Source organism: Idiotropiscis lumnitzeri, chromosome 9 (genome assembly GCF_059441095.1).
Source record: "Idiotropiscis lumnitzeri isolate Australia: NSW breed Sydney's pygmy pipehorse chromosome 9, RoL_Ilum_1.0, whole genome shotgun sequence".
Taxonomy (NCBI): domain Eukaryota; kingdom Metazoa; phylum Chordata; class Actinopteri; order Syngnathiformes; family Syngnathidae; genus Idiotropiscis; species Idiotropiscis lumnitzeri.
This window is the reverse complement of record NC_142399.1, coordinates 14,817,388-14,842,289: the sequence shown is the minus strand read 5'-3', so window position 1 is coordinate 14,842,289 and position 24,902 is coordinate 14,817,388. Positions and strand designations below refer to the sequence as shown.

General features: G+C 40.7%; 2 protein-coding genes across 3 annotated transcripts; both read left to right on the top strand.

The window, feature by feature from the left end:
• Positions 1 to 40: 40 nt before the first annotated feature.
• Positions 41 to 13,298, top strand: eif3a (eukaryotic translation initiation factor 3 subunit A). Of its 2 annotated transcripts, none has more exons than XM_088304561.1 (22): positions 41 to 243; positions 625 to 815; positions 887 to 1,023; positions 1,118 to 1,281; positions 1,873 to 2,072; positions 2,492 to 2,700; positions 3,159 to 3,330; positions 4,264 to 4,368; positions 5,381 to 5,479; positions 5,581 to 5,697; positions 5,764 to 5,949; positions 6,911 to 7,258; positions 7,360 to 7,464; positions 7,533 to 7,646; positions 7,723 to 7,845; positions 7,923 to 8,076; positions 8,922 to 9,103; positions 9,320 to 9,399; positions 9,471 to 9,916; positions 11,689 to 11,812; positions 11,892 to 12,091; positions 12,585 to 13,298. In XM_088304561.1, exons 1-22 carry the CDS (start codon positions 195 to 197, stop codon positions 12,752 to 12,754), a joined length of 3,675 nt encoding a protein of 1,224 aa, XP_088160687.1. In that variant the 5' UTR covers positions 41 to 194; the 3' UTR covers positions 12,755 to 13,298. The 2 variants fall into 2 exon arrangements, with proteins under 2 accessions (XP_088160687.1, XP_088160686.1); XM_088304560.1 differs by having other exon boundaries at positions 11,674 to 11,812.
• Positions 13,299 to 14,846: 1,548 nt separating this feature from the next.
• On the top strand, positions 14,847 to 18,714 carry emx2 (empty spiracles homeobox 2). Its single transcript, XM_088304562.1, has 3 exons — positions 14,847 to 15,755; positions 16,506 to 16,690; positions 17,732 to 18,714. The coding sequence occupies exons 1-3, from the start codon at positions 15,365 to 15,367 to the stop codon at positions 17,897 to 17,899; spliced, it is 744 nt and encodes a 247-aa protein (XP_088160688.1). The 5' UTR covers positions 14,847 to 15,364; the 3' UTR covers positions 17,900 to 18,714.
• The last annotated feature ends 6,188 nt before the right edge of the window (positions 18,715 to 24,902 follow it).

Genomic DNA, 24,902 nt, shown 5'->3' with positions numbered 1-24,902 from the left:
TTCATGATTGAACTGTTACATTTCATGGGGGATGGCGCCTGACGGACTTGGCAACCTTGGCAGGCCGTTCACGAGGTTCTTCCTTTCTCAGGCACCGCCGTCTCCGTGCTTGAACCTGTGGCCTGGATGGACTGGTGAAATCTTTCAAAATTCACATAAGTTCGGCGATTTGAGTAGACAACCGAGCCACCAAAATGCCGGCGTATTTTCAGCGCCCAGAAAATGCTCTAAAACGAGCGAATGGTGAGTAGAAATAGTTTGTCGTGGCTGACGCTGCCGTTAGCCTTGAGCTGCCTCGTCACCGAAAGCGGTGCTAATGCTAGCGCTAGCTACTTAATGGCGCGGAGGAAGTTACGGTGAATGTATGAGAGCTAACGAGCAAGGCCGCTCCCGTGGAATGAAAAGAAGAGACAATTTGAAGCTTAACAGTCGAAGTGAATGATGCAATGTCAAATTACTAATGTCAATTTTCTCGTTTAGTAAATGATGACGATGTCTATGATAACGTGTCGTCGCATTGGGCCCAGCTGCGTACCAAGAAATTGTTATTTAACGAAATGTGATGCAGTTCTGCCGAATTTATTGCATGGCTACACAGTTACTTCATCTTCGTGTAATGTGCAGAATTTTTGGAAGTTGGCAAGAAACTGCCTGCATTGGATGTGCTGTACGATGTCATCAAGAGCAAGAAACATCGAACATGGCAGAAGATCCACGAGCCTATTATGCTCAAATACCTGGAGCTTTGCGTGGATCTTCGCAAGAGCCACCTGGCAAAGGAGGGCCTCTACCAGTACAAAAACATCTGTCAACAGGTTAGGGTCATTGATGTCTCCTCTTATCCAAGGACATTTGGGATTCATGTGGTCTTGGTTTGTACTGTCAGGTGAACATCAAATCTCTAGAGGATGTGGTGAGGGCTTATTTGAAGCTGGCTGAGGACAAGACCGAAATGGCTAAAGGGGAGTCCCAGCAAATGGTCCTTGACATTGAGGATTTAGACAACATCCAGACTCCAGAAAGGTGAGAGAGTTTGTCTTGGTTGTACGTGGTGGTTTATTGGTTCTTCTTTAATAGTTCAATGAATATTGTTTTGGGCTTGGTTGTCTACCTTCAGTGTACTCCTGAGTGCTGTGAGTGGAGAGGACACTCAGGATCGTACCGATCGTCTGCTCCTCACTCCGTGGGTGAAATTTCTGTGGGAGTCCTACCGACAGTGCCTGGACCTTCTCCGAAACAACTCCAAGGTGGAGCGCCTTTACCATGACATCGCCCAGCAAGGTATTGATAACATATTGATTATTAGGACATGTTTAACTGTTTACTTTGGAATGTGTTATTTGGTGTTAGAGTGAATGTAGTAAGTGGGGTCATAATTATTGTTAAAGGGAAAGTCAAGTCAACCTTTTCCTTTTTACCACGTTATATTCTATGCACCTCCATACGCCTAAATTCGGTATTCTGGTAAATATTGCGCTTTTGGAATATAAATTAACGTGGAAAAATCCACCCATTTCTGTCCACGGCTGGGAGCTACATTTTCCCTTGTACTGCCCCTTGATGCCCACTGAAAAGGACATCACATCACAGCTCAGCTGTTTTCTGGGTTGCACGATGTTCGCAAGCCGAGCCCTTGGGCACTGTGATGTCCTTTTGAGTCAACAGCAAGTGGCAGTCCAAGGCAAAATGGCTCCCCCTGAGATGGATAAAATGGTTGGACTTTTCTTTTTCTTCAAAATAATCACAATAATAATCAGAAACCGTGTTTTGAGTGCCAGGGAATGTTGTAAAGACAACTTTGACTTGACTTCCGCTTTCAGGTCTCTATTGTAAAGTCATCTTGCTTGAAATGTGTTGTCCTTTCTCTTGCAGCATTCAAGTTTTGCCTTCAGTACACCCGAAAGGCAGAGTTTCGTAAGTTGTGTGACAACCTGCGGATGCATCTGGGTCAGATTCAGCGACACCACAACCAGAGCACTGCCATCAACCTGAACAACCCTGAAAGCCAGTCCATGCACCTGGAGACACGCCTGGTGCAGCTTGACAGTGCTATAAGCATGGAGCTCTGGCAGGTCCGTTTCTCATAGAAGAATATATGACTATTACTCATTCACAAGGTTGAAGGGTGGAACACAATATGTTGTGGTACCTCTAAATGTTTCGAATTAACTAAGCCTACATTTTCTCCTATTGGAAATACTGGAAATAAAAATATGTGCCAGCGGCAAAGTGTCTATATCACAACTTGTGCCTCAACAGGCAATGTTTTAAGGAGGGTTAAAACATTAATAATGTATTTAACTGGTGAATAGGAAAACTCAAACTTGTGTAGTCTGACCCACGAAGAGCGGGGGTCCACTGTATATGACAAATATGACGAAATGCGTTGAGGTTGATGAGGAAGACCTCTAATGATACTTGAAATGTTTTCTAATGTTGCGATTGTTAAGAGAATGGTGCTATGTATAAAAAAAAAAAAAATTCTTTCCAGGAAGCATTCAAGGCTGTTGAAGACATCCATGGTCTGTTTGCTCTGTCCAAGAAGCCGCCCAAACCCCAGCTAATGGCCAACTACTACAACAAGGTGTCGACTGTGTTTTGGAAGTCTGGAAATGCTCTTTTCCATGCTTGCACCCTCCATAGGCTTTATCACCTCTCCAGAGAGATGCGCAAGAATCTCACACAAGATGAGATGCAGAGGTATTTTAATTTTATTTTTTTAACAATCACACTTTTGTGTAAGATTTATTCTGGTGAGGGCTGCGCGATGGACAACTCGTTAGGTCGTCCGCCTCACAGTAAAGAGGTGCAAGGTTCGATTGCGGTTCCGGCCTTCCTTTGTGGAGTTCGCATGTTCTCCCCGTGCTGTGTTTTTTCTGTGTACTCCAGTTTCTTCCCACATTCCAAAAACATTCAATGTAGGTTAATGGAACACAAAATGGCCCAAGTTGTGATTGTGAGTATGAATGGCTGTCTGTCTATGTGTGCCATGTGATTGGCTGGCAACCAGTTCACGTTGTACCGCGCCTACTGTCCAAAGACAGCTGGGAAAGGCTCCAGCATGCTCGCGACCCTTGTGATGATAAGTGGCTCATGGATGGATGGATTATTCTGGTGAAGCGCCTTTAATTATAAATGCCATCTCACTCCACCTTCAGGATGTCTACTAGAGTCCTCCTGGCTACTCTCTCCATTCCCATCACCCCTGAGCGCACAGATATCGCTCGGCTGTTGGACATGGATGGTATCATTGTGGAGAAACACCGCCGGCTGGCAACCCTCCTGGGCTTGCAGGCTCCACCAACCCGCCAAAGTCTGATCAATGACATGGTGGGTCTTTTGTATGAATGTTCTCTTAAATGTTTTATATTGTGGAGTGATTTTGGGTGATCGTTTTAGAGTGAGTTTGTAATTATTTTTTTTTTCATTTACTTATATATTTATATTTATTTATAACTCAAAAAGTGACAGTATTCTGTCAAATAATTTTATTAAGTTTTGTTTGTTAGAAATAGTACTTGAAATTAGAGAAGGCAAAATTAATCGATTTAATAAAAAAAATCTTATTTGATTGTCAATTTATCGTTTAGAGACAATATTTATCTCAAAACGGTCTAAAACCTCTTGTTTTAGCCTAATAAAGGCAGATGGATTAGCGTTTGTATTTAATCAAAATGCTATATTTGCAAGCAAAGAACAGTGAACATTTTTCCCCATTGTTACAGACCAAACCATTAAATGATAATTTATCGGGGGGAAAATGTTGAATGAATTGCAAAAATATTCATTATTTCCAACCATAGCATGAATAACCTGTAATTGACATGCAGTTGAACACAAAACCTTGAAGTGTAGCCCATCACATTAATCAGTACCCAAGAGAGTAGCTCTGTTTAAAAAATGTTGGGCAATACATTTGAATTCAAATGTATTTATTATTCAATTATATCTATATATATATATATGTATGTATGTATATATACACATGCATACATACATACGGAATAATTGATTCTATAAATATTTGATAGTGAAATCTCAACATAGACAATGTCGTATTCTGCAGATGTTCATAAAGTTGTCTTGTATATGTAAGACGTAAGCAAATCAAATGTCTTGGTACATTGTCTGCATTAAAATATCAAATAATTGGTGCATGCCCTGTGGAATATAATGTGGTCATTTACAACTACTCCGCTTTACTTGTTAAACCTTTTTTCTTGGAGATTTTGAAAGACCTCTAATTTTTAATGTTTCTTCCAGGTGAGATTTAACCTGTTGCAGTACGTAGTACCTGAGGTGAAAGAACTTCACAACTGGCTCGAAGTCGACTTCCATCCTTTGAAGCTGAGTGGAAGAGTAACCAAGGTAAAGCAGTTGGAAGCAACAAACTTCTCAATGTGGTAGGGTTGGGCCAGATTCAAATTTTGACGTTTCGCTGTTGTACACAGCGCTTTTTTGAAAAGATACCAATGCGCTAACGACAATGCAGCATCAACCTTAAAATAAATTACTTTGACCTTCAGGAACCCTCGCCTTGATGTCGAATGGCAGAACACATGGTGTTCTTCCCAAAATGAATTCATCTATTTTCTGAAGCATTCAACATTTCAGACTAGTTATAAATCTATTTGCCTGTCGTCAAGCTGCTATCTGGCGATTCAGCGAACCTAAATATATTCTTGTCTCCTCGCCGGTAGGGCTGTATGATAAATCTAAATCGAATCGACATCGAGGTTTGACGTAGTGCATTTATCAAATCGCATGACACTGAGGTTTTGTATTGTTTTTCCACTCTCCCCCAACCTTTGGCGTTTGAATGACAGACGACTTAGCCAACCAAAATTGTCGATGCTCGGGTCTTAATGGCGCTGGCCAATCAGTGTAACGTGTTAGTCTGCGCTCCGGTGCCTAAAGTCAGCGACAATAACACACTACGCATGCACCTCAGTTTTTTTCTGTGATTGCTGTGTACCGAAGTGGATGTAATGGAAGTAACTTCTGCCGCCGTAGATGAGGAGAGGTAGATGCTCGTGCTATAGACGGGCGGTACGTCTATTATTTTAAACAGATGAAGGGGAGGCAACAACTAGCAATATTGGTCCGAATAATCGCAATTATTTATTTTATTTTTTTTTTCAAAATTGTGCAGCCCTACTCTCCGGCCAAACTCCCCTCTTATGCTACTGTGAGAGGCCAGCAGACAAAGGTGTAAATAAATTAAAAAAATTTAGACACCATGGGAATACCGTATCACGAAATATCGCCCAACTCTACATTTGTTCACCCAAATAAAGTATGATAAAACGTATACCATATTTCTCGTTGCCTTTGGTAATTTTCTTTTCCCATTCCAAAATGTGCTCTGCTCTATTCCCAGGTGCTGAATTGGGTGAGAGACCAAGGTGAGAAGGAATCTGACCTTCAGCAATATGTCCCTCACCTGCAAAGTAACACCATCTTGCGTCTCCTGCAACAAGTAATAAAAAAAAAAACAAAAAAACAATTGTCTTGAAATAGTTTGATTTTACAAGCACACATTTGCTATGGTCATTTCCTATTTGTACCCATTTGTATTAGGTGGCGCAGATTTATCAAAGCATTGAGTTCAGTCGTCTGGCCTCCCTTGTTCCATTTGTGGATGCCTTCCAATTGGAGCGCTCCATTGTTGATGCTGCTAGGCACTGCGATCTGCAGGTAAAATCATGACTCAGGCACACACGAATGGACTAGTGTCACCAAAATCTATGTTCCCTTATGAAGGTCCGAATTGACCACACCTCTCGGACGTTGAGTTTTGGATCTGACCTCAACTACTCGACTAAGGAGGATGCTCCAGTTGGTCCCTTCTTGCAAAACATGCCATCTGAGCAAATCAGGAACCAGCTGACTGCTATGTCTGCCTCTTTGGCCAAGGCCCTGCAGGTCATCAAACCTGCCTCCACACTGGTGAGCTCAGTCTATTCTCGCATATTCACTTGCCGCTTTTTCTTAGTCACTGCAAAGATTGAAAAGGGATGTCTCACATTGTAGATTGTGAGTCAAAATTTGCAAATTGCGCCTCATCAAGACAAAGAATAGCAATGCTGAGCATCACAGATTCTTTTTTTCTTTTTAGTTTGTATTTATTCATTTTTTTCCTTTGGTTAACTGAACTGCCAAGAATGCCGCAAAGCGCTTCGCTGGGCTGGGCGCATATGGCCTTGGTGTGGTGCTATATACACGACAGCAATTAGTTTACTATTGGTGTTGTCAAAGTACAAAAGATTCATGTAAATGTGTGAAATTCAGGCCTCTTGGATTGTAATTCTACTCCATCAAGACCTTAGCACACGTTTGAGCTGTAAATAAGCATCTCCATTTCATCTGGTTCCATTTGTATTTCTTGTGAATTACTTTGCTGACCTAGGGTATCATCTTTCTTGCACTATCATATGGAAGCCTGTGTTGGTACGACAATAAAAACAAATAAATAAATAAATAACGTAACCCTAAACTTTAAATGCAACTTGAATAAACTACCAAAGAAGGGATAAGTAACAAATTAATAACATACCAATGAAAAACAATTCAATAAAAATAAATACCGGCTGTTATTTTTCATTGGCCTCTTAGGGCAGTGTGGTCTCGTGTATGCATGGAGTACTCACTTAAGTTGAGATAAGTGTCGAAGAAGCAAATTGCGATTGAGTTCTATTAAATTAAAGAAAATTAAAATAAAATATTATCACAGTTTTTTTTTTTTGTCAATGACATTCTCACAAATGTTGCTCTTTTCAAAAACCTTATTTTTCATCAATTACAAAATGCGTTCACAGTTGGACAAATGTGGCATCATTCCTCTTGACCCTTACATAGGTTTTAAATTCTTGAGTGCAAAATGTGAAATAACCGTTTTTTCCTCTTTTAGCAAGAGCGTGAGGAGCAGAGCCAGCAGGCCATAGCTGCTTATCTGAAAAATGCCCGCAAAGATCATCAGCGAATCCTGGCTCGTAGACAGACCATCGAAGAGCGCAAGGAGCGCCTGGAAAGCCTAAACATACAACGCGAAAAGGAGGAACTGGAGCAGCGAGAAGCTGAACTGCAGAAGGTCCGCAAGGCAGAGGAGGAGCGCCTGCGCCAGGAGGCTAAAGAGAGGGAGAAGGAGCGCATTATGCAAGAGCATGAACAGATCAAGAAAAAGACGGTTCGAGAGCGGCTGGAGCAAATTAAGAAGACTGAACTGGGAGCCAAGGCCTTTAAGGATATTGACATTGAGGTAAAGTCAGACCTCTCAAGCCCTGTTGGGCCATACGTTTTGCAGCAATATGTTGTAATTGTCACTAAGATGCCTTTAACGTACCTTTTGTCGTGGTGCAGGACCTGGAGGAGCTGGATCCTGACTTCATCATGGCTAAGCAGGTGGAGCAGCTGGAAAAAGAGAAGAAAGAACTTCAAGAGCGCCTGAAGAATCAGGAGAAGAAGGTAACGGCGAGATGTTTTATTGGTGACATCACTCATCACTGTACTGGACTCATTGTCTCCCTCCACAGATCGACTACTTTGAGAGGGCAAAACGACTTGAGGAAATTCCTCTCATCACAAAGGCGTATGAGGAGCAGCGCATCAAGGACATGGAACTGTGGGAGCTGCAGGAGGACGAGCGGGTTTGTTGGAAAATGAACTAATACACACACATTAAAAAAACTTCCAGATTTATACAAACTTGTTTTGTTCTTGCAGATCAGTAACATGAAAGTAGAACGAGAAAAGGCCCTGGAGCACAAGAATCGCATGTCCCGCATGATGGAGGACAAGGAAAACTTTTTGTCCAAAATAACTGCTGCTCGTAGCTTCATTTATGAGGTGAGGGAGAGTAGTTGCCTATATCGGTTTAGTAGTAACATAATTTAAGTGCACATTTTACGTTTTTCGTTTCGTAGGAGAAACTGAAGGCATTCGAGGAGCGCTTGGTGGAGGAAAGGAAGAATCGTCTGGAGGAAAGGAAGAGGCAGCGTAAAGAAGACAGACGTAAGGCTTTCTACCTCCAGAAAGAGGAAGAAGAACAGCGCATCCATGAGGAACAACTCAAGAAAGGTAATGAACAGCAATACACTATTACTCAGAAACCAGATGGGCCTACTTATTGGCTGGTAATGCTTTTAATAAGATGTAATAAAAACATTTTCGTTTAGGTTGTTTGATATCTGAAGCTTTGCTCTTTTAACATGATAGTAGTTTGTCAAAATTGTGTTGAACTTGAAACCCATGATGTGCATTTGTTAAAAGATGAAAACTTTTACTTTTTTTCCCATTTAACTTAAAAGCCGCAAGAGCTCAATTTACCCATAAAAATTACCCATTTCGGAGTAGTAGCAGCAGGCACGTTATTAAAATTTATTATCATCTATATTAGAAGCTCCCCCCAAAACGATGCAGAACGCAGCTACTGTTGCACAGCGTACTAGAACCTTTTTTAGAATCTTGTCACGCAAAGCAAATTCACAGATGATTTTTAGACCTAGTTCACTTGATTACATCAAATTAAATGCAACTTAAGATGTTCATTTTGGCTCGCAATTGCTTCTTTCAACAGCTGCGCGTACCACAACACTTCCACATATTTTTTACCTTTAAGTCCCGCTGTCTCTCGCTCCTTCTCTCTCTCAGCCAGCCGGCTAGTCCAGTACATCATAAATAGCTGATAGGGATTCAATATGAGGACTGTGACATGCTCTGTAATTTTATTGGTCAGATGTGACAAGAATGTTAAATCTATTGACGGCTCGTCAGTAAAAATCCAAACCCCATTACATTAAAAGACACTGGGTTCAAAGTTTGGGGAAAAATTAGTGGTTTATGATTAAAAGAAAATCCTGTAAACTAAAACCTTTTTATAATTTACTTAAGTTGACTAAAGCTGGGTGCTGTTTGTGTCTCAGAACGTGAGGAGCGTGAGCGCATTGAACAGGAGCAGCGAGAGGAGGAGGAGAGAGAGTACCAGGAGCGCCTGCGTAAGCTTGAAGAGCAGGAACGGAAGCAACGTGCTCGTCAGCAGGAGATCGAAGAGCGCGAGCGCCGTCGTGAAGAGGAGCGACGCACTATCCCGGATGAGAAAACCAAGGTTCATCTAAACTTGTATTTTAGGGCCCCTTACTAACAATATATCACAGTTTATTGTGGGGATATGTTCCAAACCCCCCTGCAATAAGAGAAAGTCTGCTATTAGCGGCCTTACCAAAACATTCTTGCTGTAGCAATCTCCCAACCGCCTAGCAATATAGTGGGAGTTTACTGTAGATCCTTGATGTGAAAGTAAAGTTATTATTGTTCTAATCAGGACTGGGGTGAGAAAGAAGAGGGAGGATGGCGGAAGCGCACTGAAGGAGAATCAGAGTGGCGGCGTCCTGTGGCCGACAGGTGTGTTTGCTGCATACTCATTGGCTGTGGGAATCTGTGCTCTTCTAAGACCTGGGCTCTCTCACTCTTAGGGAATGGAGGCAAGAGGGTCGTGATGATGACAAGGAGGAGAGAGGTCTACGTCGGGGCGGAGATGACAGAGGCCCTCGTAGAGGCTTTGATGATGATCGAGGTTCACGTCGGGGTGGAGATGATGACCGTCCATCCCGCAGAGGTTTTGATGACGATCGCGGCCCGCGGCGGGGCTTCGATGATGATCGGGGTCCCCGGCGTGGCTTTGACGACGATCGCGGTCCTCGGCGTGGCTTTGACGACGATCGCGGCCCCCGCCGTGGCTTTGACGACGATCGCGGTCCCCGCCGTGGCTTTGACGACGATCGCGGTCCAAGACGTGGCTTTGATGACTGGGGAGCCAGAAGAGGAGGCGATGACGACAGAGGTGGAAGAAGAGACGATGGTCCGCGTCGTGATCGTGATACCGATGACCCTGCACCCTGGAAGCCCCTCGGTAGAGCTGGTAAGCATTTGGCCGTTGGGTCATCTTGTTAATTGGGACTAAAGTTAAATCCAGAGAGCGTTTTTGTTTAAGAGATGCAGGAAATGACAAATTGGAATTGTGACTTCTCCAAAAAGGCATCATTGAATGCCATTTACCTGTCAAGACAAAACCTTCTGCAGTTGGAGAATTGGTTGTCAGTCTTCATAAAAGAGCCAATAAATGCAACAGAACTTTTTTCTAAGCAGAAAGCACATTGCACATCTGCTAAATGAACTTAGTCAATATGGTTTTCTGCTTCTGGATCTCATTGCTCATAAATGGATTTAACAGGCCTAACCGTCCAATCCCCTTATAAGTCACGTCAATACAATCCTTTTGGACACTCCTAGAAGAACTTAAAGTTACAAATGTCATTTATTTCGTGATTTTATTAGCAATGCAAAACCTTCGCACAACACTTTAACGTTTCCTCTTGGAATTAATGAAATGCACTTCCCGTAAAATCCAGTGAATTCTATAAAAAAAAAAATCACATTTTATATATAGTTCGTGTTACTTAGATTATTTGTTGTGTGTGTATTTTGGCAAAGAAATAAATGTTCTAGTGTGCACTGTGTGAAGACCTAGTCAAGCCAGCAGCAATTGTTCATGCTATTCATGACGGAGCATGCGGCCGAGTGGTGAGGCCGACTTCAAAATAAATAGTAATGCACTGACATCGGTGCCTTGGTAGGCTTTTATTTTGGAGTTGTTGGTGGCGGTGTGGCAGCTGACTTGATTCATCTTCGCAACTGGAGAGGCTCAATCGGTGGAGCCCAGTATAAGTTTTGTGCCAAGACAAACTGTTGCCACCAAGATAAAAACATTATGATGTGTGTTCAGTTACTTATTAACAATGCTAAGAAACTCAAATAGAATATGCTGAGATTGTTTTTTACAGCACCTGTTGCCACCAGTTAGCGGCAAAGTCTTCCCCAAGCTAAACGTGGCTGTCAGCCTTTCTAACATCACTACGAGGAATAGATTGCACTGCCTTTTGTTTATTTGTCTCCAAATATAAAGTGCATTATAAATAAAATCTGTTATTTATTTAAGAGCATTTCATACACAAGGTAACACGATATGCATCAGATTATTAAAAATAGCACATTTAAAAGCATTTGCAAATGAAAGAGTTAGACATTTAAATGCAAGTAAATCACGGTTTAAAAAAGCGTCTAACTAAAATTACTTAAAGCATACAGTGCAAGAACTAGATTTTGGAAAACCTGATTTTAAAAAGACCATAATCATTGGTGTGGGAAAACAAAGTACATCGTTTTCAACCAGGATTTAAAATAATTTAGTCTTTATTCACTCACATTATTCACTTTAATAAGACTGGTCAATAAAAGTCTTTGATGAATCTGAAAAATGTCAACAGCTTTCCTGTTTTGGAGAGATTCCATACCTGCCAAAAGTCTTAAGAAAATTCACCTTTTGAAAGTGGCTTTTCCTTTATGCTACAACTTTCAGGCTGTATCTGTCTTTTCAAGCAGGTCAATACTGTATTCTTTCATTTTTGATGCAACATGAAAGATTGGTCATGATTGTCGAGAGGCAATATAATCAGTAAACAGCAAGCTTATTTCACTTTTATTAAAGAATTAACAAGGGACAATTTTATGTCACCAAATGAATTAACAATCAATTAATTCTCAGCAATTCATACCTAAGTTGGGATAGGCTCCATCCCTGGCCACTTCCCTAGGTTGATCATGATGATGACATTCTAGGTGCGCATGTCACAGGTGGTTGGCGTGAGCGGGAAAAGGCTAGGGAGGAGAGCTGGGGGCCTCCTCGTGGCGGTACCAACGATGATCAAGATGACGAGAGAGACGAGCGACCCAGTGACCGCTTCAGAGACCGTCAAAGGTGTGTCTGACAGAATGACGATTGTATTGTACGTTTGTGTGGATTGTCAGTTCAATTAATGGTCTGTGTGTTTTTCCAGAGAGGATAATGGCTGGAGGAGATCAGAAGAAGGAAAAGGCGGTTGGAGAGATTCTCGCACAGAGGACACCGACCGTCCTGGTGAGCGTGATGATCGCCGTGGGAACCGTGATGATCGCCGCGTAGAACGTGACGATCGCCCACGTGACAGAGACCGCCGTGATGATCATCAGAGAGCCCCGCCAAGAGAGCTAAATGATGGTAAACTGAGCATATGCTTGTGCTCTTGGTCTTGAGGTTTTTGCACGGTATTGTGAATTGGAAATGTCTTTTTCAAGCTATTCTAGTTGGTCAGATGTGCTTGGCCCATTAATATTTAATATATAAATAAGCTTTGCTCTAATCGGATCACTGTTCTGCTCACGATGAACATGGAAATCTGCTTTTCTTTGATTGGTAATTGGCAATATCTCGGCCATAAATACGTGGACACCCTGTATGGGCTTTTCAGGCTGCATATACTGTATGTTATACTTTATCTCAATTCATAAACCAAAAAGAGATATTGGCTCATGCTATTATTAGCGAGAAAGATGAGATGGGACCTGTAAGTATGTGAGCCACACTTCCAACAGCAACCAGTAGGTGGTGTCATGTACCTTTTATATATGTAGTGTTTCTGCATAGCTCCAACTGAGTGTGAACAAACTCATTTTCTAGACCTCATTACTAATGAGTCAACTTGTTTCTGCAGGAGGCAACTGGCGTCGTGGCGGTGAAGAAAGGCGTGAGGAACGAGACAGGCCCAAGGAGCACGAGCCAGACAAAGATGTTGAGGGAGAGAAGAATTGGCGTTCAGACAAAGACGCTCGTCGCACTAAGAACGAGACCGATGACGACGGCTGGACCACCGTCCGCCGCTGAGTGCCAACATCGTTAATGTAGCCCCAACAATGATGGAAAGGCAGATTACCCTTCAGTAACAGATCCCTTATTTAGCTGAATTGAAGCTTCTGATACTTCCTGTGTATTGTTCATTTTCAAATTTCTTGCGAAAACTCTTTTTCTTCTTGAGGATGGCTATTCCTTTTACTCCTAGTTGACCTTCTGTAGTTCTGAAAACGTGAGGCCTCGAGCAAACCATCTGCGTAGACATGATGACCCCCAGTGGATAGGAGTGTTATCTATAATGTTATAGTATATCGGACAATATATCAACTTCAACTCTCAATGCAAACTCAGTGAACCACCAACTGCCTCTTTTAAACTGTCAACTTTCACATTGCTGTTATATGATGGCACTCTTACACAAATGTCAAGCGCTATGTTAAATGAGTGAAATATCCATTTCGAAGTGTATGCTTCAAATATTAAATTTGCCTCATCTGATAGTTTCTCCTTCTCTCATGCAGTGACCACCAAGTTGCATGTGAACAGATAAAGCCTTTATTAAAATATTTGACCTCCACTTGTAGTATGCTCTTGGTTAAAAGACAATAATTGGATATTGACATTTCAGGAGGTGAGCATTCAAATATTGAGCCCTAATGAGAAATGGGACAGTGCCTCACTTTCTCATGCCATAGCTAACGGGCAAGAATGACAGCAAATAGCAAGTCTGCATAAATATTTTGAATGAGATTTTTTCCCCTCTGCACTTAAACAGGCAGAATTATGTAATCGAACATTTTTTTTTTATTGCAGAGATGTGCGGGGGGGGGGGGGGTGCGGTGTACTGTACTGGTTGAGTACCACCTTCAGACACACTGTATGCCAGTGTAAAAAATAACGCATTGTGCCGCACCTGTGAAGTAGTCGTTAGACTCAGACCTTAGTTGCCATGTCTTATCTGAAGGTTTTCGCTATAAAATGGTAAAGCTATATTCTTGCAAGCATTTTAATTGTTGTCGTTAGCCTATTATAAGTTGATTGTCGTTTATAGCTTATATGGACATTACTGTATAATACATAATATATTGGATACTTGCTCAATATACAAAAAGAGTACCATTGCGCTTGCTATTATTCTTTTCTTGTTTCCGAAGAGGTTCAAACTCGACTTGAATTGCTGTGCTTTTCTGCTCACGCTTAAGTACATATGTCATTATGAGCCACTAGAGGGCACTCAAGCTCCACCTGCCAATTGCAGGCTAAGGCAAGCATTTTTAACGCGGAAATATATTTAATATGATCAGAAACTTTGAATAACCCAATGATATACTAAAACACAAGCAATAATAAATACATTTGCTTAATTAACTATACATAAATTAGCGTTTGATACTAGACATTTAAGACATCTGTCATCGGAGATGAAATTCCTGGGTTACAGAAGTTTAAATAAAATAATACTCACGGATGTATTTTACCATGAACAAATATTAAGGTACCAAAATAAGAATCCACTAAAGGAAATTCATGAATATTCTTTTAATTAATTAATGAAAACTGGAAGACACTACACACATATATATATATATATATATATTATCAATTTTACTTTTTGGAGGCTGCTGACAGGGTGATAGTTTTACATTGTTTTCTTCCAGAGACGCTGGACATGGTCGAAGATATTCTTCAAAGAGCAACGTAAAAATCAATAACGTGTATTTATATTAATGCGTAAAAAGATCATCTTCGTATGCTGTAAGGCAAAATAAAATCAGTTTGGATTTAAAAAAAAGAAGGAAATAGTCTGTATAACGATTGAATCAGCATTGAAAATTCAAGATGACAATTGTCCACAAATATGCCTGAATTTGGAAAGTCTCGATTTTCATTTGTATACAAGAAATTGTAGTGATTCTCAACGAGCAATTCCTTCGCTTGTTTTCAGCCTATAGCGGCTGTCTACTGTAGCCTCCACTACTTTTTATATGCAGTCCTTCAATGGGCTCAATCGAATAATTCGTGGACGAACATAAAGGAGAGACGCGTTAAGGCCGACCGGTCTAATTACTCGATCCCCGAAGATCGGAATAAACCTCTACTCGTTTCGAGTGCGGACTTGTCAGAGGCCTTCCGGTGCCTGAGCTCCGTGCGTGAGTTGCGCGCGCTGGCGTGTGTGCGTGTGTGCGTGTGCGCGCACGGCGGGGGTGCCGGGCAGCGGGCGAATCGTGTCAGCATAGTGTTCGAGTCCGCCTCTCTGAGCTCAGGCCGCTTTGCCATTGACGCAGTTTAAAGCGCTTCGCTCCTTCTCCACCTTAAGGCGAGCGGCAGAGGCGGCGGCCAATCAGCATGCCATTAGAGGCTTCACAGGAAGCTGTTTATGGGAGTGCAGCGCTAATTAGCCTCATGAACTAACACATCTGCCCGCACCGAGTCACCGAGGAGAACGATCACATCCATGGATTAGTCTGGGAGCGCACGGACTCTTTTGATTTGACGTCCTCCTCCGGTGTCCACCGCGCCGTGTGCGTGCTGCGCTTTTGCTGAACTTCTTTGCCGCGCGCAACAACTTTTGCCTCTTTCCCAACTCTGGAGTATTTTCCGCGGTAACTTTCACTTAAACTGGGGAACCCGGACCATCGCGCCATGTTTCAGCCAACACCCAAGAGGTGTTTTACGATAGAGTCTTTGGTGGCCAAGGATAATCCGGTACCGGCGTCCCGCTCGGAGGAGCCCATCAGGCCGGCGGCTCTCAGCTATGCGAACTCGGGCCAGATGAACCCCTTCCTCAACGGCTTTCACCCCGGCGCCAGGGGTGTCTACTCGAACCCGGACTTGGTGTTCGCCGAGACGGTCTCTCATCCGCCCAACTCGGCGGTCCCGGTGCATCCGGTGGCCCCGCCGCACGCCCTGGCCGCTCATCCGCTCTCGTCCCCTCATAGTCCGCACCCACTTTTTGGCAGCCAGCAAAGGGACCCCTCCACCTTTTACCCCTGGTTATTACACAGATATAGATACTTGGGACACAGATTTCAAGGTAGGTTTTCGGCTCACTTTTACGCAAGGAAAGCCCCAAAGTTTTTTTTCTGAGAGGACAAGAGGAAATAATTTTAAAGCAACATTGCTTCAAAATTGACCAGCGCCTTTCCGCGTGGCGTTATTATATAAAACAATTTACCCGTTTAAATGTTATACTGAATTATGTTCTCTTAAAGAAAAATATTTTCGGTTTTGTTGCGCATTGCGAAATATGTTCGGACTGCAGGTTTTATTCTTCTTGCACGCAATTACACTTGATTTTCATTTTTATTGCATTTTACTCCTGTTATTTTTATTTATTGAGTTCATTCTTTTTTTATTATGTAGATGCAATGCCTTTAATTTCGGCTTTTTCTGTTTGTCTTTAAAAAAAACAAGGCTCGACACTCGCTTATTGTGCCATATTTTTGTGCTACATTGAAATTATTTTTTTCAAATTAAGAAGACAACAAAGTGCAATCAACATACTTTGATTAAAACAAATCACAATTATTTCTCTTTGAGGTTGTACCTATTCTTTTATACAAATAAATTAAATTAAGCCTTTGTTATGTTTGTGGCCTGTGAAAAATGTGACATGACATTAGACGGTAATACCTCAATAATTTTTTGTCATAAAATTTATAACCTCCCCTATAACGTCGCACAGGCCTGCCGTTTAAACACCTTACGGTGTATCATTTAAAAGCAACCAAACAGACTGACAGCGTTGCATTCTCCCCCCATTCTTCTTCTTCTTGGGCTTCAGGTAACGAAACGAGTCCCGAGAGCTTCCTTTTGCACAACGCGCTGGCCCGAAAGCCCAAACGAATCCGCACGGCTTTCTCGCCATCGCAACTCCTACGGCTCGAGCACGCCTTTGAGAAAAATCATTACGTGGTGGGTGCAGAGAGGAAACAGCTCGCGCACAGCCTTAGCCTCACAGAAACTCAGGTAAGAATACAATTTGGGATTTGTGTATTTTTACGAATAAATTGCTTGCCATTTAGATGACCATATTGTATGATATTATGCGGGCATGTGTGTTCATAAAATACATTTAGAAAACAATACTCTCTCCATGCGTGGTGTTCAGTTTTCACCAATATTTGCTCTTGTATATTTTTGTGTAATATATTGTCATTTTTTAAAAATATATCACAATGCTCGAAAATTAAATGCATTTGCGCACCATATTTCCCCCCCTTTAAATTGGCTTGTGGTGTATATGCAAGGCAATATCTGATCCCCCGCCCCCTCATTGTACAAGCTAACCTCATTTTCGGAGGGGTTGCGTGACTTTTTGTTTCGAGGAGGACATTGAGAATGTTTCCTTTTAAAATGGAGGCTAAATGAAGGAGTTAACCATTTTGTGGGCTCAATGATACAAAGAAGGTGGCGGCCTCGGTGGGTCGCAGTGCCATATTTGCCACATTGTTCGAACCCGTCGGCCCAAATGAAGCATCACGTCGTTCAATTAGCACACTGAGAGCTGATTAAATGCACCTCACTTGCCATTGAAGGGAGGGACAAAGCTGCGTGGGCCAGACAATTTATCGATTTAGATGTTGTTAATTCCCCACGGTACCCCTGATCAGCACGATGAGTGGATTTAGAGGAGCGTGTTAAATGTGTCACATAATGAAAATCCTTCTTTCAACTCGATTTTTTTTATTGTATCTTATTTTATCTGCCAGGTAAATAGTGCCTTTTTAATGCTATGTGGATAATTGACGTTGTGTCACCGTGGCCTCTTTTAAGATGTAAATTAATGTAGCATTTTAAAATAACAGCTGCAGTCTCATCTTTGGTTTTGTTTCGATACGTAATAAAATGTTATTTAATACTAAGAAATATGCAATGTGCTAATATTTTTAACCTTTCATTTTTAGCATGTTTAGTTAGTGAAGGCCCGTCCGTATTTACGCAAGGTTTTGCGCATCTGTTTGGTGGTACTGATTTATTTTTCCGTCATTTTCCGTCTTCCCATCTTAGGTAAAAGTGTGGTTTCAGAACCGAAGGACAAAGTTCAAGAGACAGAAGCTGGAGGAGGAAGGCTCCGAGTCGCAGCAGAAGAAGAAGGGCTCCCATCACATAAATCGCTGGAGGCTGGCCACCAAGCAGTCCAGTCCGGAGGAAATCGATGTGACTTCGGACGATTAAAATGAAACTCAAATGTGCTTCTGAGCGGAGGAGGACACGAATACAGGATACAGTGGGAAGACAGTAGGGTCAAATAACCCGATGTCACATTTCACATCCCCGATGGGCAGCTGAGGGCGACGGAAGGCCGGCTGCTGCGTGGCCCAGCTGTCACCCTGCGGCTCCGTCAGTCCAAAAGAACCAGGAACATGGTACATGACAGATTGTGTGTCACCACCCGCCACCTCCTGAAATATTCTTCTTTTTTTTCGTTCTCCAATTCCTACTGGACGGTTGCACTTCTATTTTTTTCCACTCAAGATACCAAAACAGCTTTTTTAAAAAAAAGGAAAAAAATGAAATGCATGGTAGTTGTTTTAATTTGACACAATCAAGAGGAAGACATCAGATTTTATTTAATTATATTTTCTAACAAAGAGGTATTGTACTTCTTTTCAAATTGTGTGCAGTCTTTAATTCATAATTCTCGTGTAAAAGTGATTGTGAAAACATATGAAGTAGCAGTGCTTTATCGTGGTTTTTTTCCAAGAAAAAAAGCAAAAAATGGTTTTCTAGAAAGAAAAGGAGAATTTAAGGGAAGGTATCAGGACATTTCTTGAACCTCTAAAGCTTTACCAGTGTGTGGTTGTGCTTGGCCCCACGCAGCCTTCTGTCAGGACGTGAGCCTCCACTCAAAGATGCCACAAAGACTAAAATGAATTATAAAAAAAAAAAAATCCAAGCACTGAGCGTATTCCATGTACAGAAAAAAAGTTATTGTTATTGTTTCTGTTAAACCCTCTTTTACAGAATGTAAATAATTTTGTGTATGTGTTAAGTTTGCTACAATTTTAACACAAAGTATACTTCCAAGAAGTATGTAATTGTCAATATTTTGTCAATAAAGTTTTATCAATATGTCGCGCGCTGTAAAAGTACGCAGGCCTTTATTTCAAAAGCATTTCATAAATTAGAGCCATTGCCGTTTTTGTGCATTGTTAAATAAGCAAAGAAGGGCTAATAATTTGCGCTCAATTCATTTGCATTTGTTTCTCCCGTGGTTGTGTGCAGCAGCTCCAAAGAGTCTCGACAAGCTTTTGTGAAAGTGCAAATCAGTTTGGGCAATTATCATGCGAGTAATATGAGGGGGAGCTGGGGGGTAAAGGGAAGCATTGCCCAGTGGTCCACTTTAATCTCTTAATCCGGATCCAAAGGGGCTTGGTTGGACATAATTTAGCACAATCTGACTCGCCCTCGCGACGCGATAAGGGAAGGTTGCAATGTGCCGCAAAATGGGATCTTTGTCTTAAATCTTGATGTGCTGCTGCAATCACCGCAACATGACGCATTTTTTAGGTGTATGTCCACTTTAAAGAAGCACAAAAATGAAAGTATTTTTTCTGGTAATTTAGGCTACTTTTTTCCGATTTTTGGTGGGGAACAGGCAATTCTTAATCGGTCCATTTGATTATAACAGCAATAAAAATCTTTAGAGAATACCATTAGCGTTAGAGGGGGAAAAAATAAAAGCTTTATTACAAACCCAGCTTTGAAATAGGGGGGATTAGAGGACTGAAAGGGTCCCACAATAGTTAGAAGAAAAGGTTTCATGCTAATGAGGTTAATGCCCTTTGTATCTCCGGACTCCACAACTTCATTACTCCTATCTCGGGCAACACCGAGCGGCTCAGAGCCTCACAATCCACTCGAGCTTTTCCCCTCCCTGCCTATAAAGACGGATTTGATAGCGGTCCTGTTCAAACTAGATAATTATATCTTTTCAAGTTGGAATTAAGATAAAGAAAGTGCAGTGGAGGCGGTGAGCCTTGATCCGCCACAAACAAAATTTGGCGCACCCTCTGTGCGCCTGTGTGGACACACAGGAGACAGGACAGAGTCTCATTAGAGCCTGCCACCATTTGATAAATTTAATGCATATGTTTTAACCTGCAAATCCCTCTATTCAACCCCTTTTTACGATTATTATTTTTTTTTAATTCCCAATACCAGGGAACACAAGTCTGTGGCAAAATGGGAAGATGCTATAATGTAGGCCTCTATGATATGATATGATATTATATGATATTATATGATATTATATGATATTATATGATATTATATGATATTATATTATATTATATTATATTATATTATATGATATTATATGATATTATATGATATTATATGGTATTATATGATATTATATGATATTATATGATATTATATTATATTATATTATATTATATTATATTATATTATATTATATTATATTATATTATATTATATTATAAATGCATTTTATGGACTGCTTCGCCTCAAATATATGATCTTATCTTCATTGTATTATTTTACATGATATCATATTCTATTATATCACATAATTTTGTGATAGTATTGTCATTCACTGAACAGAATTTGGCGTGATATTTACATACAAAAAAAAAAAAAGTAATTTTTTTCTCCACTTAGAATGTTAAGTAAATTTTAGGAGAGTTTTTCTTGCACAGTATTAGTTTATTTAAAAAAAAATCACTCAAGTTTGAAGAACGAACACCCCCATCATTCACGTTACTCTACCACGTGATACCATTCTTACGATATATAAATTGGTGTCTTCAAAAGGAGACCCCCCCAAAAAACGTGGAGGTACGAGTATTATACACAATTCAGTATCGGAGCGGCATGACATGTCTTTTGGCCATCACCCAATATAGAGTTTGTGGATTCGTTCCTCAACAAATGAATGACTTAAAAATATAATACAAGGGGAGTTTACAAAAAAAATTATTAAAATGTATTTTGAATATCTGTGTGCAAAAATAAACCGTCACTATTTTTTTACCAGGTAAATATCACTTCATTTTTTCCCAAAGTGTTTAATAGCACGCGTTCTTATGAAATGAAATATACCAACCTAAAACACCCGCTAAAACTATTGTATATTAAAAATAAAATCAGTAACCAATACGTATAATGCAAATCATAAAATACCCTTAATCTTCAATAATTATTTATTATTCCACAAACATAACCATAACAATTTTATAGTTCAAAATTCTTCACATGTGTAGTTAAATGCAACGCGCAATATGTCATTAAAATTTGCGTAAACGAATGTTGAGTAGGCTATTCGGAAATATTGTGCACATTATGTGCAGTCCTCCTGTCTTTGATCTTGCTATTCCACGTGTACTTCGCGCAATTTGCGGCATTAAACATTTAGCGCGCAATGTGAAATAATTATCCTTCAGTGAAAAGAGTATAGTTGCTCCTATCAAGTGACCCCCACTGACCCAAAACCTCTAATCTGCAATTAGTAGCTCTAATGACGTCCGCTGACTGCACTAATGTGAATGGAGGCTGCACGAGGGAGGGGAACACGCTGGACAACTTCGATGTCGGCGCTTGTATATTAAACAACAACAAATTGCATTGGCATAATTTTATATGTATTTTTTAACGTTAGTATTTTGGGCGCGTGGACGTTATTCGTGGCTGGGGCGTCCGTGGCACCCAGCAGGCCGCAGCACGTCCGCGGACCCGCGTCAAGACTAACTTGAGCTGCCCCGTTTCCCAAATTGCCACTGAAATGGATCCATGAAACGAGAGAATGGACCCCACACACTACTTCTCGACCTTGACATAAGGCACAGCGATAAATATACAAGACAAATGAGCAATTACAATCAGCCTTTTAACATCTTGCATCGTAATGAATTAAACATACAAGCCTCGGTTTCAGTTTCCTTTTTTTATTTGATTAATAATGAGGCATACATGATGCGAAGTGATGATTTTACAAACGCAGCACTTTCCAGTCTCATATAGTGAAGTCAGCACAATAGCCGCTTACACACTGCATTAATCTCATCATTATTATTAGATATTGCATGGATTAACATTTAATTTCCATTTAGAGACAAAGGCACAAAGGCGCAATAACGTAAGAAAGAATGATCTCAATATAACGATGTCGGTACATTTTCCTGTTTGTTGTGTCTTTTGTGTAAACACGTGATCACACTGTGTGAACTCAGCATCTTGCACTAGCACACGTGTCATACAACTGTTATAAGATAGTCAGATGATAAAAGTCATACATTGATTTAAACACGGGGCCTGTATGTTGCCCGGGGTCAAAACACATCATGAAATGAAAAATACGGCAATATTTCATCTTGGCCTCTTACCCATGATGCACTGCTCTGCGCATGTGTTGCAGTGCTCTTCTCTGAAAGCTTTGTGACATAAGAGCTATTTATTCCTTTTTTTATTTTTTGACTGAAGTCCGCACACACAACTTGTACAGCCTGCTGAAGTCCCACAGATTCCGTGAGGTTTATTTTCTTTAATGGGAGGTGTGTGTGTGTGTAATGTGATGCTGTTTCATTTGCATATAAGTGGCATGTTTTCCATCCGTCCGCCAGCTCTGAAGGGAGCAATTGTGGACCCCCTGTCCACCAAAATTACAAACATTTTATAAGTCGTATGTGCAAGCGGCTACATTCCCCTCAGTACCCTAATGAGTAACACATGGCGGACTGTACACCTGATAAAATACCTCAGGGGCCCTGCAGTTTGGAAAATCCTCAATTCGCTCCCTAAATAAAACAAACAATGGCTTCGCTAAATATATCACATGTGCCTGCTGAACTATTCTGCATCTCATGACCTCTGAGTCCCCTCGCTCATCATCACCACTGATATGAGTCATCTGACAGCTCTATTGGCCATCTAGCAGCAATTAATGCAGAAAATAAAGATGTGACTTTCTATATCTTTAGTACATATTGCTCCCTCACATTCTCTTCCATAACATGACACTGCTGCACTTAATTGTGACTGCAGTTGATATAAAGCTTGCAGCTTGAGACAGGTGTACACCTGCTTTGCACCCAGCACAGCCTCTCTGTGTCTCCCCCTCTTGGTAACAAAGTGGTGGAAAAGTCAGTCCGTCACCCTCCACCCCCTCCCTCAATATATCAAGTTTCTGTTGGCTGAGTATGGGTGCAAATGAGTGTCTGGAAAATGAAGCAACAGAAAAATAGCAGTGGATGCTTGTTTGCATTGGGATGGATGGATTGCACTTCTGTTTCAGGAACGTGACATCAAGTATGCAGATATATTCAAAATAAACGCACGGCTTTATATTTAGGAAAGTTTCAATTACCCTTGGATTGAATATATTGCAGAGGATTATTTGCTAGCACGTTTGTAATTACAAAATTGGACCGGACCAAAGCTTATGGAAGACATGTAAAAGTCACACAAAACTTCAAGTCATAGTACTGTCATGCTTGGAATTTTTTTTCTTTGGATTTTTGCCGCCCCAACACTTACCTGAAGAAGTGAGAAAAGATGAAAAGCATAAAGATGTGGGTGATGGACTCACTCTATGTAGGCATGGTTGCTACTAGATTCATATTGTGAGGAAAAATGTATCACTTAATAATGCGTTATTTCATGGTATCTTAGTATTGCAATTGCAGTTCTAAAATGTATTGTTTTGAAATGTTTGGGTATTTAACGTTTTTCCATTAACTCATTCAATCCCAGCCGTTTCAGGAAACACCTCAATCACACCCTTTTTTTCCTGGATTTTGACTGATTTTCCAAGGCCTACAGAATATTGTGTATTAAAGATAAAAACATGCAGCTATGATGCAAAAAGATAAGGCTAAGACGTATAAATACGTCTTCTGAAGGCAAGGACTACAATTTTGAAAATGTGTATATATACATCTTATGGATTGAATAAACGCGCTACTAGATGCATTAGTCAAGCTAAAAAAAAACAACAACAAAAAAATGGAAAAACTGTTTAAATCTTTCGAAATAAAATCAAAATTTAGTACAGTACAACAGTAAAAGTATTATTTTTCAGAAACTCGGCACCTACTTTTCCACACCTCTCTGCTTTGTGAAGTCATGTCATGATGAGCACAGAAATTGACTGACACTAACGATACTAACTAGCTAGCTAGCTCAATAGTAAGTTTATATTTATTTCACAATTTGTAGACACGTTTACCGCTGTAGTTGGTTGCCAATAATTATTTCGACAGACTATTTTAAATTTCCCACAAACAGATTAATTCAATTATCTTTTTTTTTATATATGTGAACAATTGTTTTGCTATCTGACTAAATTGTAACAAAGCTTTAGCAATTTTTACATTATGATTATGAAACTTTTTTTTTTTTTTTTTTTACTAATGGTGACTTGGTTTCACTTCACACTCAGTGATGGCGTGAGTGGTTGACAGTCTCTATATGTTTACACAATGCCTGTCGATGAGCTACAACAGGCTGAAGCTCCCCGCAACCCTGAACAGAATGAGCGGTGTCAAAAATGGATGGATGAAATCAAAGCGCTATATTAAAAAATTGACTTCACATCAGTTTGTCGCAGTGTTTGCGAGAAGCCGAATGTGCCAAATTGTGTCTGCAGCCCAATCAAGACATATGCAGAAAGTCACAACTCTGAAATGTGAAGCCAGCCTCTATGCCAAGTCTCATTAGAACCTTTTCAAGTGCTATTTGTGGTATTCGTGTGAGATGGGGCCAACCTCTTGATCAGCACTGTCATAATAGAAACCCTCCAAACACAACATAGCCTTAAAGTTAGTTTTAACATGACTAATATTCCCAAACAATATTTTCCATGAGGCTTTCTGTGTGTGCCTCTTCACCATGTCTTCCCTCATGCACTGTACTTGTGGCGGGCAAGTGGGGATGTGTGCACCATGTACTCGCCTCTTTAAGTGGAAAAACGCTCTTCGCTATGTATGACAAAATAGTCTGTGTGGTTGTTTCAAAGAGCTTAATGTCCTGATGTTGGGGTTGCAAACGTGCTGGTTCCAGGTTCAGCATAAACGCCAAAATGGCCCCACAAATTGCTCTGACTGTTTGACATGGATGTAGCGATGCGATATATGCAGCATATGTCATAATATTATGACAAATTAATATTTGAAATTTTTCTGAAAACAAGAACAATGTAATTTTTAGTTTAGTGCATTGT

Excerpts from the sequence above, each read along its gene's own strand:
- eif3a (XM_088304560.1), top strand. The coding sequence starts at position 195 with ATGCCGGCGTATTTTCAGCGCCCAGAAAATGCTCTAAAACGAGCGAAT. Across the intron at positions 1,282-1,872 it reads CCATGACATCGCCCAGCAAG|CATTCAAGTTTTGCCTTCAG; the intron begins GTATTGATAACA and ends TTTCTCTTGCAG. Across the intron at positions 5,950-6,910 it reads TCAAACCTGCCTCCACACTG|CAAGAGCGTGAGGAGCAGAG; the intron begins GTGAGCTCAGTC and ends TTCCTCTTTTAG.
- emx2 (XM_088304562.1), top strand. The coding sequence starts at position 15,365 with ATGTTTCAGCCAACACCCAAGAGGTGTTTTACGATAGAGTCTTTGGTG. Across the intron at positions 15,756-16,505 it reads CTTGGGACACAGATTTCAAG|GTAACGAAACGAGTCCCGAG; the intron begins GTAGGTTTTCGG and ends CTTGGGCTTCAG. Across the intron at positions 16,691-17,731 it reads TTAGCCTCACAGAAACTCAG|GTAAAAGTGTGGTTTCAGAA; the intron begins GTAAGAATACAA and ends TTCCCATCTTAG.